Source organism: Netta rufina (assembly GCF_964035555.1).
Source record: "Netta rufina genome assembly, chromosome: 2".
In the NCBI taxonomy this organism is placed as follows: domain Eukaryota; kingdom Metazoa; phylum Chordata; class Aves; order Anseriformes; family Anatidae; genus Netta; species Netta rufina.
The window spans coordinates 30,283,281-30,302,938 of NC_140124.1; the positions used below are offsets into that span (position 1 = coordinate 30,283,281).

Sequence of the window (19,658 nt, forward strand, 5' to 3'; positions counted from 1 at the left end):
ATTTAGTTTTAAGTTAGCCTAACTTCTACTTTTAGTTAGGGTTTTGATAGAGTTCCCAAATTCGTAGAGTGCCAAACCTAAGATTTCAAGACAGAATGGTGATCTTAAATTTCTTCACTACATTTTTGTTAAAAGTTTTAAAAAATTTTAGAAGTTGGAAGGTTTTAAACACTATTTTGCCTGAAAATATTTTATCATGTTGTCCTCTGCTGTTTAATAACAATGTTATTTAGTGTGAAAATTTCAGTCTTACATTGCATAGAACAAATACTGCTAACAATTACAGGACATTTAAAATACTATTAGCTGGTAAGTATTTAAGATTACTAAGAGCAGCAAAAAGCAGACAGTTAAGCAGCAGTAACTGGGTAGAGCACCAGCAGAAGCATCCTGCATGAGGCTGTGAATGTTTCTAAGTGTTTATACAGCAAAGTAGTCAGCAATACTATGTAACCATAGCAATCTGATTAGCATTAATGTGACAAAGACTGTCCACTTGGTGTCTCAGCTGCATCATCAATGTGAATTAAAAAGATAAAACCATTTAATATCTGTTTTTCTTCATGATATTCCTTATTCATGACTTAGTTTCTGCAATTTCATAAATATCAGAACAAAGAAGTACAAATAGTTTAGAATTCTACATATTTATGACTATTAGAAGGTGAAGAGCAGCAGCACAGAACTTGCAATTCTTACATTTGATTACTTACCTCCAGAAAGTAGCTGGGGTTTGTTTTTTATTAAGGGGCTGCAGTGAGAGATTTTGTTGCTAAATGATGTAAAAAGATGCTCAATGAAATCATCAGGTAGCTCTGCCTCCAGAAAAGTCTTCATGAACAGTTTGAATCCCTCTAAATCAATTGTCTAGAGGAGGAAAAAAGTAATTGAATTGATAATTTTTCAACAGCTTTCATATTAACACATCAGATAATACTGTTAGTAAAAACTTTAGACTATCCTTGAAAATACTGATTCCTGAAGATATAGCCTGGCATACTTACTCATGAGAGTGACTGATTTTTGAATTATTACTTTGAAAACTCACAATATTGTTTCAATAGCCCAGAGTATGTTGTAAAATAATCCAGAATAAACTCAGAACACTTCTATAAGGACCGCAAAACTAAGTTCTGTGCTGACTTGTTTCTTAATCACAATATGGCTTAAAAGCACACACAAAACTGCAAACAAAGGCACCTAGGGAGCTATGGAGATGTATCTGCTAAGACTTCTCTTTTATCGTAATTAAGCAGACAATAAGCAGGGGATTTCTAAATGCCAAATTCAGGCAATTGAAGGCTACCTGTTTTTTCTCGGTGGCAACAACTCTTTCTGCTATTTGTCAAAGATGAACTGATAATCTAAATAGGTTCTAACATTCAAATGAGTGCTTAGACTGTACAACTTGGGGGGGAGGGAGGCAGAGTTGTCAGTTTGAAGCATTTGTAATTTAGTTTAATTTATTTTTTTGGCATCAAGGTAGGACCTGATTAATGAACCTTCATTTATGATTTCTCTCTGGAAAGACAGTGTTTCCTGTTTTAAATATTAAAATGAATTTTAGATTCATTATGATCCCATTTTACCCTGCTAATATAGAACCACTAAAAATGAAGATGTGAAATGTCAAGAGATCTTAAGCCAATTTCACTTTTATCTCTGAAATAACTGACACAACTGCACACTTATCAATGATACTATTCAGTTACATACGTGATTTTAATAGAACAGCTTATCACTTGTTGATCTGTAAACTATATAGCGTTGCTGCCTTTCTAGCTCGAGCAGGACAGTAACTTTTCTAATAGTTAACAGAGAAAGCCACATTACACCACAACATCAACTTGGAGAAAACTTCCCATGCTTGGGGAAGACTCATTCATCCATGAGAAAAATAATTCAACTCCTTTAGTGCAGCCCAGTGAATGCAGCATTAGGAGGGAAAAGACTACGAAGGCTTGAAGCCATACAAGGGAAAAGAAAAGGGAAACTAAATCCTCAGTGTCGTCAGTGCCTTCAGAACCTGAGTCATAGTATAAATTATATTTAAGTCATTGTAAAAATTATTTCAATGCTTTGGAGCAATGATTTTTCTCTCTCTCTCCCCCCATTTCCCTCCCCATTTTTTATGAGATGCAGAAATTTTATGTCCACATCAAATAAGGCATTTCTCATTAAGGCCAATACCTAACTGCTAATGGCTAATATTTTAAACATATATCACTCCCCTTATAGGGACTAACACAGATTGAAAATTTTGACTGATCTTGTGCAAGTTGTTGTTATTAGGAATATAAACTTAGTGAGCATCTATGCTGAGCTAAAACAGAACACCTGTGACAAAGAAAGTGAGTGACAGATTGAACACAAAAATAGCAGGGACTGAAAAAATTACCTCCACAAGGCTTACGCTGGGTATAAAATGCAAATAATCAACTTGGATACAGAGTAACTACCTTTCTCTCATCATCATAGAGTTTCAGTCATTGTCTTCTTATTTGGCAAACCATACATTCTTTCAGTCATGCTATAAACTTTCTTTTTTATTCTCAATAATAAAAAACAAAACAATATTCTCCTCAGTGTATGTAATCAATAAAATCACAATGTACTGGCATCCAAGTAAACTGGTCACGAGTTCATAGCATATAAATGTATTTTTAACTCTATAAGTATAACAAATACATTAATCAACTGACTTTAACAACCTGAGATTTTTATTTTTTTTTTTTTAAGTTTCTCATCAATGATGTGTTTGTTAGCTATTTCATTACATTTCATATACAGGGGAGTAATCAAGTGAAAAGAGAAACAGAAAAACAAATTACAATCCAATTTAAGTTAAGGTTTATGTATGGATATATAAAATATCCAAGTTACATAAGGCTTTTTAATTATTATTTTCCTTGTGTGTATGTCTGCTAAAAATATTCCTTTATAGCCATCTTAGATTTTTGAACTGCTGCCTCAGTGTACTGGGTCTGGCTGGGATGTTAACTTTCCCTGTAGCAGCCCATACAGTGCTGTGCTCTGCACTTTTAGCTAGAACAGCAGTGGTATCACACCAGTGTTGTGTCTGCTGCTGAGCAGTACTGGCACAGCATCAGGACTCTCTCTAACCCACCTAAGGAGTGGGCAAAATAGTGAGAAAAGAAACATCAGCAGGGCAGCTGACCTAAACCAACCAAAGGGATATTCCATACCATATGGAATAATGCACACTCAGCAATAAAAGATGGAAAAAGGAAGAAGAGGGGAGGGGTGTGCTCTCATTGTGAAAATGTTGGTCCTCCTCCCGAACACCGGCTACGTGCGTTGAAGCTCTGTTTAAAGGACGTGGTCAAGCATCGCTCATTTGTGGGAAGTAGAGAGTAATTCTTTCCTCTGCACTTCCACATAGCCTTTATTTGTTTTGTCCCTTTCCCCCTTTCCTTTTTTTTTTTCCCCTTTAGTTAAATTGTTTAGTTAATAATAATCTTTCAATAATATTTTTTTTTCCTTTAATTAAATTATCCTTATCTCAATCCACGAATTGTTCCTTACATTACTTCTTCCCCTCCTCATCTAAGGAGGGGGAGTGAGAGAGTGGTTGCGGTGTTTAGCTGCCTAGCACAGTAAGACCACCACGCTCAGTAATACTGGTTCACCGAGCTGATTGCAATAACTAAATCTATAATGCTACATTTTCCTATTTATATGCTCAGAACTGTGTTTGGTTAGAGATTTGGGTTAAAAAATAAGGTTAAAATTATGTGTTTTTTTCTTCCTGAAGACTTTCTCAAAGATGTTCAAAGTTCTCATTATTTTCTAAAGATGGTCAGATCATCTTTTATCTCAGCACCCCCAAATCAAATATTCCTAACATAATTTCTGGCCAGAAAGACAACAGATATCATGACTTGGTTGCCATGCCCCATGCCCACTTAATATATTTGACACCCTGACTGCCACTGATTACAGTGGCTAGCAAAGGAGGAAATAATGTGTTTGTTCTGTAACACTCTTTTACACTTAGATTTCTTCAGCTGAAAGTGCTTTATCCTTTGCTCTCATATGCTCTGTGATCTGTGAACCCCTAATGAAGTAGCAACATGCATACAACAAATCAGATAACCCAAAAGTTTTCAAATGAAGATGAAAGTTGTCTGGAAACTAGTAAATGACTTGGATACACGTGAGAAATGCTTTTAATTGTCCAAAATGGAGATAGAAATACACATGCTGTAACAAATAAATGCTCTGCAACAGTCCTTTTATGAACAGATCCCTGTGATTAGGTTCTTGTCTATATAAAAAACACAAAATCCTTGATTTTAATACTCCATAGCTGAGTAATATTTTCAAGAGGATCTAATATGCTTAGTGCAGATTATCATAATAGGAACTGAGCTCTAATGGACTGTAGTGATTTTTGAAGGTTTGCTTTTCTATCTACAGTAAAGAGCAGAATGGCACTAGACTGTAACAGATCTAGCAGTAGTTTTGATTATACATCTAGTTCACAAATGAGAAAGAGGAGAGTTTCCAAAAAAGGCACACTTCAAATTATTTTCATTGCTTTCTCTATTATCTCTCTCCATTGTAATAAACATAACACTTTATACAGCAGCAGAAAAAAATAAATAATTCCTTAAAAGAAATCCCACGAGGACCACAGTAGAAGACTCATGTTACAGGTGTTAGAGCTCTATGGTACTATTTTTAGTATTGAGTATGGGTCATTTAGAATAGAACACTTAACGATGGGAAATGTTTGCTGAATCTCAGCCCAATTTTCACAGAAAAGAGGAATTAACACAAAATATTATGAACATCTTTCTGTTCTGCAATCATAGGCAGTTTTCTTTTTTCCTCTTAGAATTTTAATGGTTCAAAACATGAAGATGCTTCAGTAATGAAATAGCCTCTCTCTACTTACTAGCATAACCTCTATCCACCCTCCCCCACTAACAACGCTTTTCAAAGGAACCACACAACGCTTTGGGAACCAAACAGTAAAAAATAAAAATAAATAAATAAATAAATAAAAAGTCAAGATGACATTAATTTTCCACACTGACATGCATCACACTCACTCAGCTATGCAAACATCTTCTTTTTAAATCTCAATGTCATACCAGAATTTCTCAGATGAAAAGTTCAATATATTTTAGGATGACTTGAAAATAATTTGTTGCAGTTAATGAATTCATAAGCATTAAATAAGCAGTTCCTACCAATACTATCAGAACAATATATAAGCTATAATCGTGGATGTTGTTTTCTTAAGTATGCATGCTAATTGCTTAATTCTCAACAGTTGCTTGGCTTTCAGAAGCTCCAGCTGAATTTAAATGAACCTGTGAAAGAAGGATTTTGCATTTTGAAAAGCATTTTCCATGATGTTTCCTAAATGAGAGGATAAGAGTGTTCTAGGATATACCAAATTGACTATGATTAACTTGACACATGAATTAATGAATACCATTTCATAGGAGACTATGAGGGGTTTGGGAGATTATGGTCACAATTTTAGGGATATCAAGAAAATTTTCAGTGTAACAGGGTTTAATATAAGGTTAATATAAGGACACGGTCAAAGCAGCCAATAATTAGAGGAACATGAAAGAACTTCCTAATCATTTTGGTCTACATCTTCTGAGAAAGAAAAAACAAAAACAAAAACAAACAAAAAAAAAACACCCACAAACTGTGCTGTTTTAGTTTTGACGCAAATAATAAATGGGTGCCAACTACATTGTCAATAGGTCACAGAAAAGTAGGTGTTTTTATATTGTTTATATGTAACTGGAATCCTATTCTATATCTTAAATAACTCATTTGAGAAATATACTGGAGCTCTATTTCTTATATCTCAAAATTATAAAAAAAAAAGTCACAAAATAAAGCTTTATAGATGTTTATAATCTTCTAGAACACTATAATGTCTTACAATGCTTGTATAATGAAACTTCATTTAGTTCTGAAACTTTTTGATATAAGTCCAGAAAATTATACATTCAAAAGCACTATCAAGGTTCAACTCACTTAAACACTATTTTCCACATAAAAATATCACTATATAATATTGTAATGATATTAGAAATACTCAATTATTAAAATATCAATACTTATTAAACATTGACTTTAATATTAGTGATATTAAAATAATATTACTATACTTAGAAGTAACTTTTATGTTCATAATTTCCCAGTTATACATTTTATCCAGTGTTTCCAGTTGCCAAAAATTCAAAAACAAAGCATGTATCTAACCTAAAGAGAAGAAAAGGAGAAAGGATGGAAGGCAGAAGTAAAACTGTACACTTTACACTTACATTTGTAAATCTTTATAGCAAATAAATGTGTCAAAGATTAATCACTTTTAGCTTTTCTGGAAGCAAACGTTAAACTGGACTCACTATGACTCAGTGTAGAGGAAAGCTAAAAATAAGCATCTTGTTTATGTGACAAATTGTCAGATATAACCATAACATTTAATTAACTATCCACAAAATTTCAAAATTGATTTCAGCTTCAAATTGACAACAAGAATTTGATCCATAGGTATTGTTTTTCTGTAAGCTTTCCCCACAAATGTATTTGTGCTATACATTGAAAAAAGAAGAAATAAAGCAAAGTTTATAATGAGTTCTAAATGATTGACTGACTGCTGAAAGAAATTACCTGGATTTGTCTCACTGCATGTGACTATGTATCATGACAAATTTACAGAGAAAGGCATCCAAAGGTGCCTTTCACACTTTTATTAACTGTGCCCATTCACTAACATACTGTGATGAGGTATGACTTCACAGCACTGTGCATACCCATTCATTTTTGTAACTATAAAACCAAGCAGATAATTATAGTCTAATAAGAACAAGATGGGTCAGTTCAGAAAAGAAACTAAAATGCTTAAAGTTGGATTTTGGTATTATATTGATGTCCTTAGTCATATTAAGATCTGGAAGGCCTAGCTCAAGTGCTAATAGTGCTCTACTTTATATATATATATATTGCTAATAAAGCACTAATACTTGATAAACTCTTTAGGTTTTTACCTATAACTTCCACAAACCTGTTTCTGAATGTGAACAAAAATGTTTCAATCTTCACTGGATTGAAAAAACTCACCCTTTACCTTACGTTTAAGACAAATAAATTAATCTGTGTTGTTGGGTCTTGCTATACATGTTCACAAAAAATGTCTAAGAAAAGGGATGGTGCACCAAGTGTGGTGAAGATCACTATTCCATTTTGAAAGGACAGGGAAAGTGACAATATTCCCACCTTTGAGAGAAAAAAATTCTGGTAGATACTCCCAAAGAGTGGGATACCACGGCTGAATTCCCTTCTTTGCCTGGGGAAGTTCAAACTCCTATCTCTTTCACTAGAGAGTACCAAACCTTAATAAAAGATCTGAGAATTCATGGAGAAAAATAAACAAACAAACAAACAAACAAACAAAACAGGTATGTCTATTCCAACAAATTGTTAAATATTTACTTGTACATTTGTTACAGAACAAATTACTAAAAGAGTTCTTTGAATGAGGAGGTAATCCGAACATGTTTAAGAAATCAGGCTGGTCAGAGAGATGTATGAAAAAAGACACCAAAATCTTTCAGATATTCCAGACACATAGAAGAATGTAAGGTAATTGGGTAGATTTTATACAGAATGGCTTTTCTTTTTCTAGAAAATGACTTTATTTTTTTTTTAATTGCTATACAAGAGTCGGGTGATAACTTTACTCAGAGTGGAAGCATTCCATTTTGGATCTAAGTGTACAAATAAAAGAAACAGAACTATTTTGTGTATTATTATATATATAATAAAATATTCATCATATAAACATGCATATTGTGTTATTTATGAAACAAGCAGTGAGCAATATTTGCAGATTGCTCAGAAAGGTCATTCTGCACCTTTGGGATAGGGCTTCTCAGATGCAGCATATGTTTTACAACTAAATTTTTGTCAAATCTGTGTTAGTCCAAAACACTTATTATTTTTGTTTTGTTTTTCTTTGTCTTGCTTATGTTAATGTATGAATAGATTACATACAAAAAAGTTCTATCAGTGCAAATAACTATTATTTTCACAGAATCACAGAACTGTAGGGGTTGGAAGGGACCTCGAAAGACCATTGGGTCCAACCCCCCTGCCAAAGCAGGTTCCTCAGAGCAGGCTGCCCAGGTAGGCGTCCAGACAGGCCTTGAATATCTCCAGAGAAGGAGACTCCACAACGTCCCTAGGCAGCCTGTTCCAATGCTCCGTCACCCTCACCGTGAAGAAGTTATTTCGCATGTCAGTGCGGAACTTCCTGTGCTCTAACTTCACAGAATCACAGAATTTCTAGGTTGGAAGAGACCTCAAGATCATCGAGTCCAACCTCTGACCTAACACTAGCAGTCCCCACTAAACCATATCCCTAACTTGCAGCCATTGCCCCTTGTCCTATCCCCACAAACCACTGAGAAGAGGTTGGCTACATCCTTCTGTCTCCCACCCCTCAGATATTTATATATTGAGGAGATCCCCTCTCAGTCTTCTCTTCTCCAGGCTGAACAGACCCAGGTCTCTCAGCCTTTCTTCATAGGGAAGATGCTCCAGGCCCTGTATCATCTTTGTGGCCCTCCACTGGAGTCTTTCCAGGAGATCCCTGTCTCTTTTGTACCGGGGAGCCCAGAACAGGACACAGTACTCCAGGTGAGGCCTGACCAGGGCAGAGTAGAGGGGGAGGATCACCTCCCTTGACCTGCTGGCCTTTTAATCCTTTTAATGCATGCCAGCATCCCATTAGCCCTCTTTATTTAAGAGGGCTAATGGGATCTTATGCTTAAGAATAACAGTTTTTATAGAGCTGATATAAAATAGACTAATGTGTCCAGACAACGTGAAAATATTGCTGTTACGATATCTAACTAAGCAAATATGGATAGATTTGCCCAGATCTTTGGTTTAAACAGAGTGTTTTGGTTTTTTTTTTTGAGAACCCAAACTCGATCAATGTGTTGGGGTGGAAATTTTTCTGAAGTTTATGGCATCTTTCACTTTACAAGTAAGCTACAAACACAAACAATTAAGATTTGCTCTGCCAACTCCCATTGCTTTGAAGAAAATTCCTCTCCTCAAATAGCCCTTTAAGAACCAGGATAAAACAGAAACAAAAATTTTCCTCATAACAATGTTCTTGGAATAAGACACTATAAGACAGTTACTTAAGGAAAACAGTTACAACATTCTATAGATACTGGAAAATATAATACAAAATTAAAACAACACTAGCTATATGCATGTACAAAGCAGCAGCTACAAAAGGTAATACCATACAATGACTATTTTGTCTAATCTGGAGAGAGTGATGATCCCATTTGTGGACTAACTACAGTATGTGGGGAGGTTACCTCTAAGCCAGGCAGGCACAAGGGGAGTGGCGTGGAAACAGTGGTGACTACCAATCCTTCTACCAATTTGTTAACACCTCTGTTCCCACCATCATTTTTTCTGCTCCTTATTTCCTTCATTCTCGCAGCAGCCAAGGAGGCACAACTGGGTAAGTGAGTGTGGGGCTGGGGTAATGCTGGAAACGAGCTACAAACTCTGCGTTTGGACTCAAGAGATGTCAACCGCATTTAAAGGCAATCTAGTTATATGGAATCATCTGAATTCAGTGGAAAAACTGAGGTAAGATCCAAAGGAAAGCGCTTCCACAGAATCTCAGAATCTTACTGAGGAAATGTGCCTCTGGGAAATATTCTATTTCCCTCTTACCCAGCTGCTAAAAGCTACTGGAAAACTCCCTAATGGCTTTGACCAAATATTCTGAGCTGTTCTCCTATCTTTCCACCACAATATTTTTAAAAAGCCTACTCCGGAGAAAATTCTTTACCCTGGCCTTTTACTTTCCTTCCCCACCTCTGGATTGTGATCATTAATGTGTCCTGTTTCAACATACCACAGGAAATCCTATGACAGAATAGAAAGAACATATTAAAAAAAAAAAAAAAAAGACAATCATTTAACTAGAAAAAAATGTTACTAAGGAATCTTGACTGCAGAGTCGAAAGTTACTCAGAGATTAAAGCCTTGGCAACTAGTAAGAAAAATAAATTACAGTTTTCAGGAAAAACAGGATTTCCTTTCCTATAAATCCTTTCAAGAGGATTTATAGTATGAGACTTATCAATATGACTAAATAATGATAGTTCTGTAAAGAAACAAATACAAAAATATTACAATTAATTTTGGATTTTTATAGGTATTAAAAATCCCTCTTTATTTTCAGTTAAAATGTGCAATTTTATTTTTCTGTTACTGCACAGAATACTTCAAAACTGACCATAAAAACTGACCATTATTTTCTATAGTGCTATCACAATTATACAAAAATTTATTTGCAGATACACCATGTTTTTCACAGATATGTGAAGTTTTTTACCTCATTAATACCTTTAAAGCATGCATATATAATACTTCACTTTCTACTCTACATTCATGGCATAAAGCAGAGCTCTTACTTCTCACTCTTCGGTTTCAGTTTCCCAGTATACATGGGACTCCAAGAAAAAAGATATTGAGGACAGTCTAAGCTTAACAGGCTTAGGCAGGAAATGCCTGCTGTGAGTATTTGGCTTCATCCTTTCTCCTGTTGAAGTAAAAGTGTGCAATTCTGTGATTTGTTCTTCTGTATTTCCAATGGTACATAGAAATGTAAGATAAAGAAAGATGCATGTGTTCATTTTGTGAAGGTTTATGCATTTACATGTATGTTCTGTGCCAATATACACAAAACTCTCCATGCTATAGATATCATATCTCACTATATCCTGACACTCAGAATACGTAAAAAATGGTTTCTCAGTGAAAAATAGGATATACACAAGTAAAGCAGATTTTGCATTCTTTATAAAGAATACTATTCAGATATTTTAAATATGGTATGAAATTGTTGAACTCCTACTATATTAAACATTTGAAGAGAACAAATTTAATCAGAGAAAAATGACTGCTTTTGACTCAAGATGTACCCTGAAGAAAAACTGCAAAAGGAGGCATCTAACTGCCTCCTGTATTTTCATAGCTGGTGTACAAGTAGCAGCCAGTTTTACTGGCTGACAAACAGAAGGAAGGAAGAGAAGATGTATCACTCCACTTGTTTTATAAATCCTTATAAGATGCAAAGAAGAAATTTACTAATACTCATTTGACAAAAGAGTTGTCACTGTGGATGGGCCAGGGGGTGGGGGCTAGAACAGCAACTTCTTTTATTCCTCCTTACCACACAGGCCACGTAAATGGGAACAAGGCATGTTCTAGTGTTTGGAAATATTTTCAGAGAATTTCTGGGTAGAGATATCACATTCTCTTTGGCCTTTTTGTTCTTATAAAATTGTAAAAGATAATTCAACATAGGCCACTATTTTCATCATCCTGAAAATAAAATGAAAAAAAAAAAAGTGAAAGGAAAACAAGCTACAGGTATGTAAGAAACTTGGGTGGCTATTGTTTGCCATTAATGGAGTATATTTGGTGAAGTCTTTGGCTGCAATAAGAGCTCTGCATAACGTGAATGTGGTATGTAGTGGTGACTGAGCACCATTGAGCGGCATAGTGTTGGGGTCTGGGTGGCATGGACAGGAGGAAAACGAATGTGCTGACTGGGGGCAGCACTGGATGAGAGGCATACCCAGCAGATAAGACATCCTGCCCCGCAACAAAGAGCCACCAATGAAGAAACATAACATATATGTTAAGAACTGATTGGACTGTAGCTGATGAAACAAAGATTGACCCAGGGAAAGTCTCGAGCAAGGTCCGTCCTTGGAGGCACCCAGGTTGAGCTGATATAGGGGTACCATTAAATTTTTGCTGCTGTAAATAAGAGTCGACTCTGTGAGTGAATTCCAGATGCCTGGGGAGACCCATACTGCTAGTGGAGACAATGGAATCCCCTAACAAAATAAATCATTCTTTCCAGCAGACTCCCATGAAATATGGCTTTTACTAATTAAAGAGAACATTTCAGAGAATATGGAAATAGAGAATTTGGAAATGTAATTTTCAACTAAGTACTTTTTAAATTATGTTGCCACATCTCCAAATAGTGCCAAAAATGTTATGAGCTTTAATCTATGGACCATAATAGCTCTGGGTTATTTTTGTTTGTGCATGGGTCCTCTTAATTATTATTTCTTTTTACACAATTTATATGGACTCAGTATCTGAAAAATGAACTGTTGACAAAAGAGAAGATGTAACAGGGCCTTCAGTCTCACATAATGCTATGACAACTGCAAAGTTCCATTGGTGTTAGTGCATTAGCAACAATTATATGACAAGTTGTGAAAAGCGCTACTGGTAAATGTCCAAGAATTGAAGATTCATTGATTCTGACAATGCTTTGTAATGAAATGTGACTTTGGCCAAAATATTGTTTGGGGGCGTAGGGGAGAAGGAGGAAGCAGAGACTATTAGAGAGGGATAACAATCTAGAAAACAAATCAAAGGAGAACACATAAGATTTTGTTGTTTAAAAATGTATTGCTAATGTTCATTATAATGAGAAATTTAAATTAAATTTGGAATTCTTTATGGAACCTGCCTTTGTACATTGGGGGTAAAGTTGGTTCAAATGAAAACCCTTAACATCTACTGATTTAAGCATTTGATTTAATACATTTTTGACCTAACTGTATTATAAAAATTCTGGAAACCAAATGAAATGATTTCTTAGATAAAACATCATATAAATGGTCATCTACTGGCATGAATGCTTACAGTTAAGAAAATAAATAAATCACATGCTTCCATAACCAGCTCCTACCAATATTCTATATGGTCAAATAATGTTTGGATAACATCAATACTACAGACATATATAACTGCCAAAAATCTTCCCTTTATGTCTCCTATCAAAAATAATTACTCTGCAACATTTGAGAATAACTAGCATGTCTCTTCCAATAAATAAACTCTACAAAGTATCTTAAAAGAAATTTTGAAGACTCAATTTAATATAATAACATTTTTTTCAGCATAGCCTTTTACCACACTCTCACGCTATTAAAATAAGTCGATGTTAATTATTCAGATAAATCTAGAACCAACCACTGCAGTTTCATCCTAGTCTTATATCCAACTACGAAAAAAATATATATATATAACCACCTTAACACCAGCAGTTTTTTTTTTTTTATCAAATTATTATAAATGTACTTAAGTATGTATGTTCATATGTGCTACACACAAACTAACATATTATATATATATAATTATATATAGTTACTATATATGCTAGACAAAGCCTTTTTTAAAAATTTTAATTTTAGAAAAAGTGCTAAGGCAGAAACATTTAGAATGATCCTGTAGCAGATTAGCAGCCAGGGTCCATTTAACATGTACTATCAATAAAGAATGTTCAAAGAAACATATATTAGATACTTAAAGTAAAGAGTAGATAATCTGCATACTGCCCAAGCAGAACTGGACTATTGAAAATTGAAATTATTATAGAATTTAGGAAAAATGGTGTAGAAAGTATGCTTCAGAATAAAACACCAAGTCCCTGAAAAATAGTAAGTTACAACAAAGTCCAGGTTTAACCAAAAAATTTATCTTCTGGTGAAGATACTCCAAAAACCTACTGATAGACTAATGTGGCTGAAAATGTAAGTTTCATAAAAGGGCTAAAGTTCATAATAATATTTTTCTAAAAGCATTTTGTATCAATAGCATTCTCATTAATTTTAAAAGGAATGAATACCCTGTTAATTGTAAACTTTTATGGGTGCTATTTCAGCTACTTATATTAAAAATATATTTTTGCTACAACACTTTTAGAAAGAAAAATAATCTATGAACATGCCATGTGAACAGTCACTGTTTTACTGTATAAAAACTGACAAACTTTCATAACTGTTACAATTTATAATTTTATTTTTTTTAATTGAGATTTAGTGTAATCTGAGCCTGAATAACTTGAATTTTTCACTTCAAATAGTCACTGGTACCAATGCAAGAAAATTTAAAATGTCCTATTCTAGTTGGCAAGAGTTTTCATCCACATAGCACTGAGTAAATTTACAGCCTTTAGGAAAACAGAGATGTGTTAGCTGAACTACATTTGTATTTATTCTCACTAAAATTTAAAATAATAGAAATAAATAAATTACCACCATCACCTACTGAATTATATATACTCACAGACTAATACTAGCAACATTACATGTACTTCACAAGAGAACCCCAAGTCATTTCCATTAATTGACTAATTTTTGCAGTATGTTATGATTAAGAGTATTTTTCTATATTTTGTTTATCTCTGCAGTTTCATAAACAGTACCTAGATGGCCCCATGCACATGAATCCATTTTAATTGTAGTCATCATCATAAAACAAACCAACAAACAAAACAAAACAAAAAATTTGTACCTCAGAATGAAAACCATAAAAAAAAAGTCATAATCAAATAGCCTGGGTAAAGCACTTTAACCAGTCTTTCCTAATTCAGCCTGGGTAAACCTATATTAATTAACTATATTTAGAGATATAAGTCAGAAATTAGAGAGTCTGGACATTCTCTGTAATTTCTAGATAATATCTTTTATAGGAAAATAAAATAGATCAGTTGTGTGTCTGACCAGGTAACGTAAGCACACGTATTTACAAGCATCATATGTGCTTACCAACAAATAAGCATCCATTTGGTAGCTTCAGAATTTTTACTGTCATAAATGAAGCACAGAATTTCTAGGTTTTTCATTTATTTATTTATTTATTTTAAAGAAAGCTTTTTTTGTCTGTTTTTTTTTTTTTTTTTTTTTTTTTTCCCTCTTCCTTTTCTTCAGTGTTGTCTGTTTGGCAAAGAGTCCAAATACCTCTCCACTGCTATTTCTTTGATAATATTAATATATACATACATGTATAGTGATTCACTGAGAGCACAGCCCAACAAGTAGAGACAAGTAAAATGTGTATTTAAGTTACAAGTAGTTTATTCCTAAAGCATTCTGACAAGAGCAATTCTGAAATATTTACTAACTCTTGGCAATGCTAAGGCTGGCTAACTTTCTAAATAGTCATCTAAGAGATTTTAAACATATCTACAACAACAACAACAAAAAAGAAAGAAATTTATTTTCTTTAGAAAGAAAATAAATAAGTAAATAAAAAATAAGGGCAACCTGCAACACTGATTGGAAACTTCAAGCACTGGAACGTTAACCTAATTTTCTTCATGTTCAGTTTAAATGATTTGAATCCAATAGCCATCAAATGAGGACATGTTTCTAGAAATCCATGTCACAAAATGAATTTGAAATCACATCCACCTTTCATTATTATCATCTCATTGTATTTGTAACAGACTAGAGAATGAGCCTTGCTTCCTGTCTCTTAGAAAGCAATTATGTTCATAGCCTATAAAATACTTAATTGTTAAAATGATTTCAGAGTGTTTGTTATATGCAGTGGGAAAGTTAAATTGTTCTTTCTTTTGCCCATTGATGCATTGATTAGCCTATATGCTTTCTTTCCAAAAAGATACTCCATGTAAACATGGGTATGCATTAAGATCTGATAAATACTGATTAGAGCTAGAACCACTTCTACTTCCTCAAGGATACCTTCTCTATAAACATTTATTTTTTTTCCATAAATGTATAATACCATTTATAGAGTTTAGACTTCTATATTGCATTCCATAGGACTGCACCACTGGCATATTGCACAGATGATGACTTTAGATTAATTGTTGTGAATGCTAGCTGTATCTACTAAATCTTTATAAATAAAGTGTAACTCTTATCGGGATAAAACTACTGTGGAAAATCTTGGATACAGTATTAACAAAATGTATTTTCCTTTGTTGTTGTTGTTGTTGTTTTCTCATATTTTATTACAATTAAAAATAGAGCAAAAATACTTTGCTATTTAATCTCATCCTAGCAGTTAAATATTATGAAACCTATCCCTGATGACTAATAGAATAGTTGCAAATCCTAATTATGAATAAACATCACACCATTGCATGCATACTTAAGCTGAAATGCATCAATTTTAAACATTCATTAATAGCAATATAAAAATTCACTAAAAAAAGTATCCTTTCTGAAGGAATTTATTTCTGTGCTTACTTCAATTTATCAAGAGAATAATTTAGATGATATTTCAATTGCTATTAAAAAAATTAGGACAGCAATGTTTCATACTTTATAACTCCATACCATAATTGGCACCATACTATACACTTTTCATGCTGTTAGAGTAGCTGAAATGTTGTCAGAGTAGTCTGTCACTCTTCAAATAAAATGTTTAAAATAAAACAGACATCAGTGTAACCCTCCATATTTTTTTCATTTCCTTTCCTTTAAAAATGGTGTAGTTTCAAGAATAATATTCCTTGAAATAGAATGATCTCTTTTAGTATCAAGACAGCTTAAAATTTCCTATTAACTTTTCCCTGAATAGTGATACCCTACTAAACAAACAACAACAACAAACTCTTTATTTTAAACCATTTTGAAACAGCATCCCTCAGAATTGCAAAATAGACTTGAGTTAGCCATTTAAAAACTAATGAGAATTAAAATAGATACCATGTAAATGAAAGCAGTATGAGGCTCCTAAAGCTTAACATAGAGTATTGCACAATACAAAAACAAACAAACAAACAAACAAACAAAACAAATAAATAAATAAATAATAATTAAAAAAAAAAAAAAACAGGAAGACAAGAACAAAAATGTCTGGAGCTTATGTCAGAGAGGGGAAGTTTCAAAAGAGAACTAAGATGTCAAGGAGGGAAAGATGAATTCATGACCACAAACTGAAGAAAGAAGAGAAAAGGAAGAACAGTAAAGATCATTAAAAATGTTCAGAACTGAACAGTTTTGCAACAGAAACTGACTATCTGAAACATTTAACACCTCAGTGCCCTCAACACTTTCCACAGAAAGCAGGCTCACAGCCAGGCTGCCAGCATCTCCATCTGGCACGCTTCCCAGCTCTCTAGGTATCCAGGAAGCTATTTCCCTAGAAATTCTGCTCAGAAACCCAGAAGAATGCTGAGCACCCAGTGTCTGCATGAAAGAGTTTTCTGCTGGTGATACTCACAAGTTAAGAACTTTTTCTCTTTTCTAGCTAGAAAGAATCCTTTCGTAAGTCTTCAGGTGATTATATGTGGGGGACACGTTTCTCCTATGTAATGGATTTCCTATAATGCTTCACATCCTACCAACCTTTTTGTAAATTAATTCCAATGTGAGTTCAGCTTGTCCCACCTTGTGGCACATATACTGGCTAAAAGCGGAAAGATGAGATCTCCACCGTACCCTTTTAAAGAATATTACTGTTTGGTTATCTGTACTTGAATATTTGCTTTATATATTATAAAAAGGCAAAGTCTTTACAGCAAATTAATATTTTCTAACAGATCAAAACATGTAGCTGGAGGAAACAGCACAAAAAACTTTATTTTAATCTATATTTGTGTGTGCTGGAAAGTCTACCTAGTTTTCCACTTATGTCAATTAGCCGAACAAATCTACCTATTCTCAAAAGCCTCATCTTGATCTCAGTCCACTATTGCCACAGGAACACTATTGCAATACCTGAGTGATGTTGTTTGTCTTCTTCATGACCATACCACAGTGATGCTTTGCAATAATCTTGTCATCAGAGACCATACTCAGTTCTTTATCTAGCAGTACCACTAGACCCAGGGCACATCACACTAATGATATGCACTAGAGCCTTTCATTACATTTCTGTTTACTAAACTCCATAATGTCATCAAACTTTTCCAGCATAATCAGATTTTTCTCCATTTTGGAGAAAGTTCCAGAATTTGGTTTAGTGAATTGATTCTATCAGTATTCAGCTATTTCTTGTTACAATATTGCTGGCAAAAATAATAATGAGATTAGTCTCAAGTCTGGTACTAGATACCATGCTTTAATCTGAGCGCCTTCTATTTCAGGACACATCACAGTCACTCCTTCAACTTACTAAAATAGTAATACTGGTTACCTGAAGAAGACCAAGTCCTTCTGTGAACAGGGAGTACTCCTGACAGTACATGCCCAAAAGCTCAGCTGGCCTTTGACACTAGAAAGTGAGGGGTTCCTACAAAACTAATCGTTTAATCCTCTTGATTTTTCCATTGTTCTCATGTTCCAGCCACCTCCTCCCCAAAAAAGGAAATTAGAGGGTTTTTTTGTTTGTTTTTACACAAAGAATAATTAAGTCATTAAAAACAACAACAGTTCATATGATTAGTCCTTCTTTTCTAGCATTTTTTTTCATTGTATTTTTATACCTGTTTTTAGGCTGTGTAAGCTTCTCAGTAGACCCTTAGGTTGACAATCAACCCTTTAACCCTTTCTCTTGCAAAGGCTACAAAGTCACTATCATCACAATAGATTGCTAATCACTTTTAATTATTTGCCTATTAACTGATAGAATTGCCATAGGTAGTATTTATTAATAAATGACTTCTCAGTGGTATACAAAATAAAAAATAAAAATAAAAAAATAGTGCTTCTAGGCATGAAAAAAGGAGAAAGAAAAAAAAACCATCAAATTAAGATTACTTACTTGGTTAAGTATATCTTGCTTCTGCAATGCATGCAATAAAAGAAAGAAGACATATGCATTAATGCAGTATAGTAACACTTAGGGTTTGTTTTTATAAAAGTACTTGGTTGAAAGGTTAATAATGTAGATGAACAGGCTTAAGACATGATAGAATATCATCATCTTGCATTAGCACATACATCAAGAAAATGGTTCAGGTCAGCATTCTAATCTTGATTAGAGAGTGCAAGCTATTTATTTTTAACTGTGCAATGACAGACATCCAAGAAAAATATAAGGAAGTAAGTACATTAGTCTCTCTCAACCCTGTGTACTTAAAAAAATTAGGTAAAAATTGTTTGTTGCCAAGAATGGTTGTTAGTGAAACAAGTGAATCAAAAAAGAATGCAATGATAAATACTAGCAGACACCATCTCAGAAGTCACCATTGCTGCTTTAGTTTATAACAATTTGTTCTCCTTTTAATAAAGACACTGGATTTATTTTCTACCTTTCAACTTTATTCACAAACTGCTGCCTCTAATTCCCAGTCAGAGGTACTAACTTAAAATGGAAAATATAGTGGTATTCTCTGCATAAATTACAGACTGTGCCAGACTTTTGCTAAACTAGAGTAATCAAGATAATCTTTGATACATCCACAAAGTCAATTTAGAAAAATTCCAGCACCTCTGGAAATCATAATTACCCTGAAGAAAGCTTCTTCTTAGAAGTACCCTGACTACTTTAGCAGCTTTCCAGCAGGCTGATGTTAACCTACCTGTGTGTCTTACATCAGGTATAAAAGCCAGTCTTAATTACATATTTGACAGTAATTATAGAAAAAAAGATGGAAAGGCAAAGGCTAAGTAACATTTTTAGATGTTTCAGTAATTTGCCCTACACTGAAAGCTAGCATAGAGTAAAAGCACCATAAATAAACTTCCTATAGTTCTGACCTTCTGATAATCAGATACATCATTTCCACTAAACCCAAAACTCATTCATTCAACAAGATATAAGATAATAGAAAAACAAGCCAGATGACTTCTGGTAACAAGCTTCAAATATCAATAGGTTTTTCTTTTGCTATT

General features: G+C 33.8%; 1 protein-coding gene across 4 annotated transcripts in view; it reads right to left on the reverse strand.

The window, feature by feature from the left end:
* The window catches only part of DGKB (diacylglycerol kinase beta), a gene marked incomplete at both ends in the record, with an annotated part of 326,775 nt that overhangs the window by 271,518 nt on the left and 35,599 nt on the right, over positions 1-19,658 (reverse strand). For 2 of the 4 annotated variants that reach the window (XM_084306830.1, XM_084306828.1), the window contains 2 exons: positions 714-867; positions 18,586-18,606. In XM_084306830.1, coding sequence (XP_084162956.1) covers positions 714-867; positions 18,586-18,606 — 175 coding nt within the window. The remainder of the gene's footprint in view (positions 1-713; positions 868-18,585; positions 18,607-19,658) is intronic. The other 2 variants (XM_084306831.1, XM_084306829.1) reach the window with 1 other exon arrangement.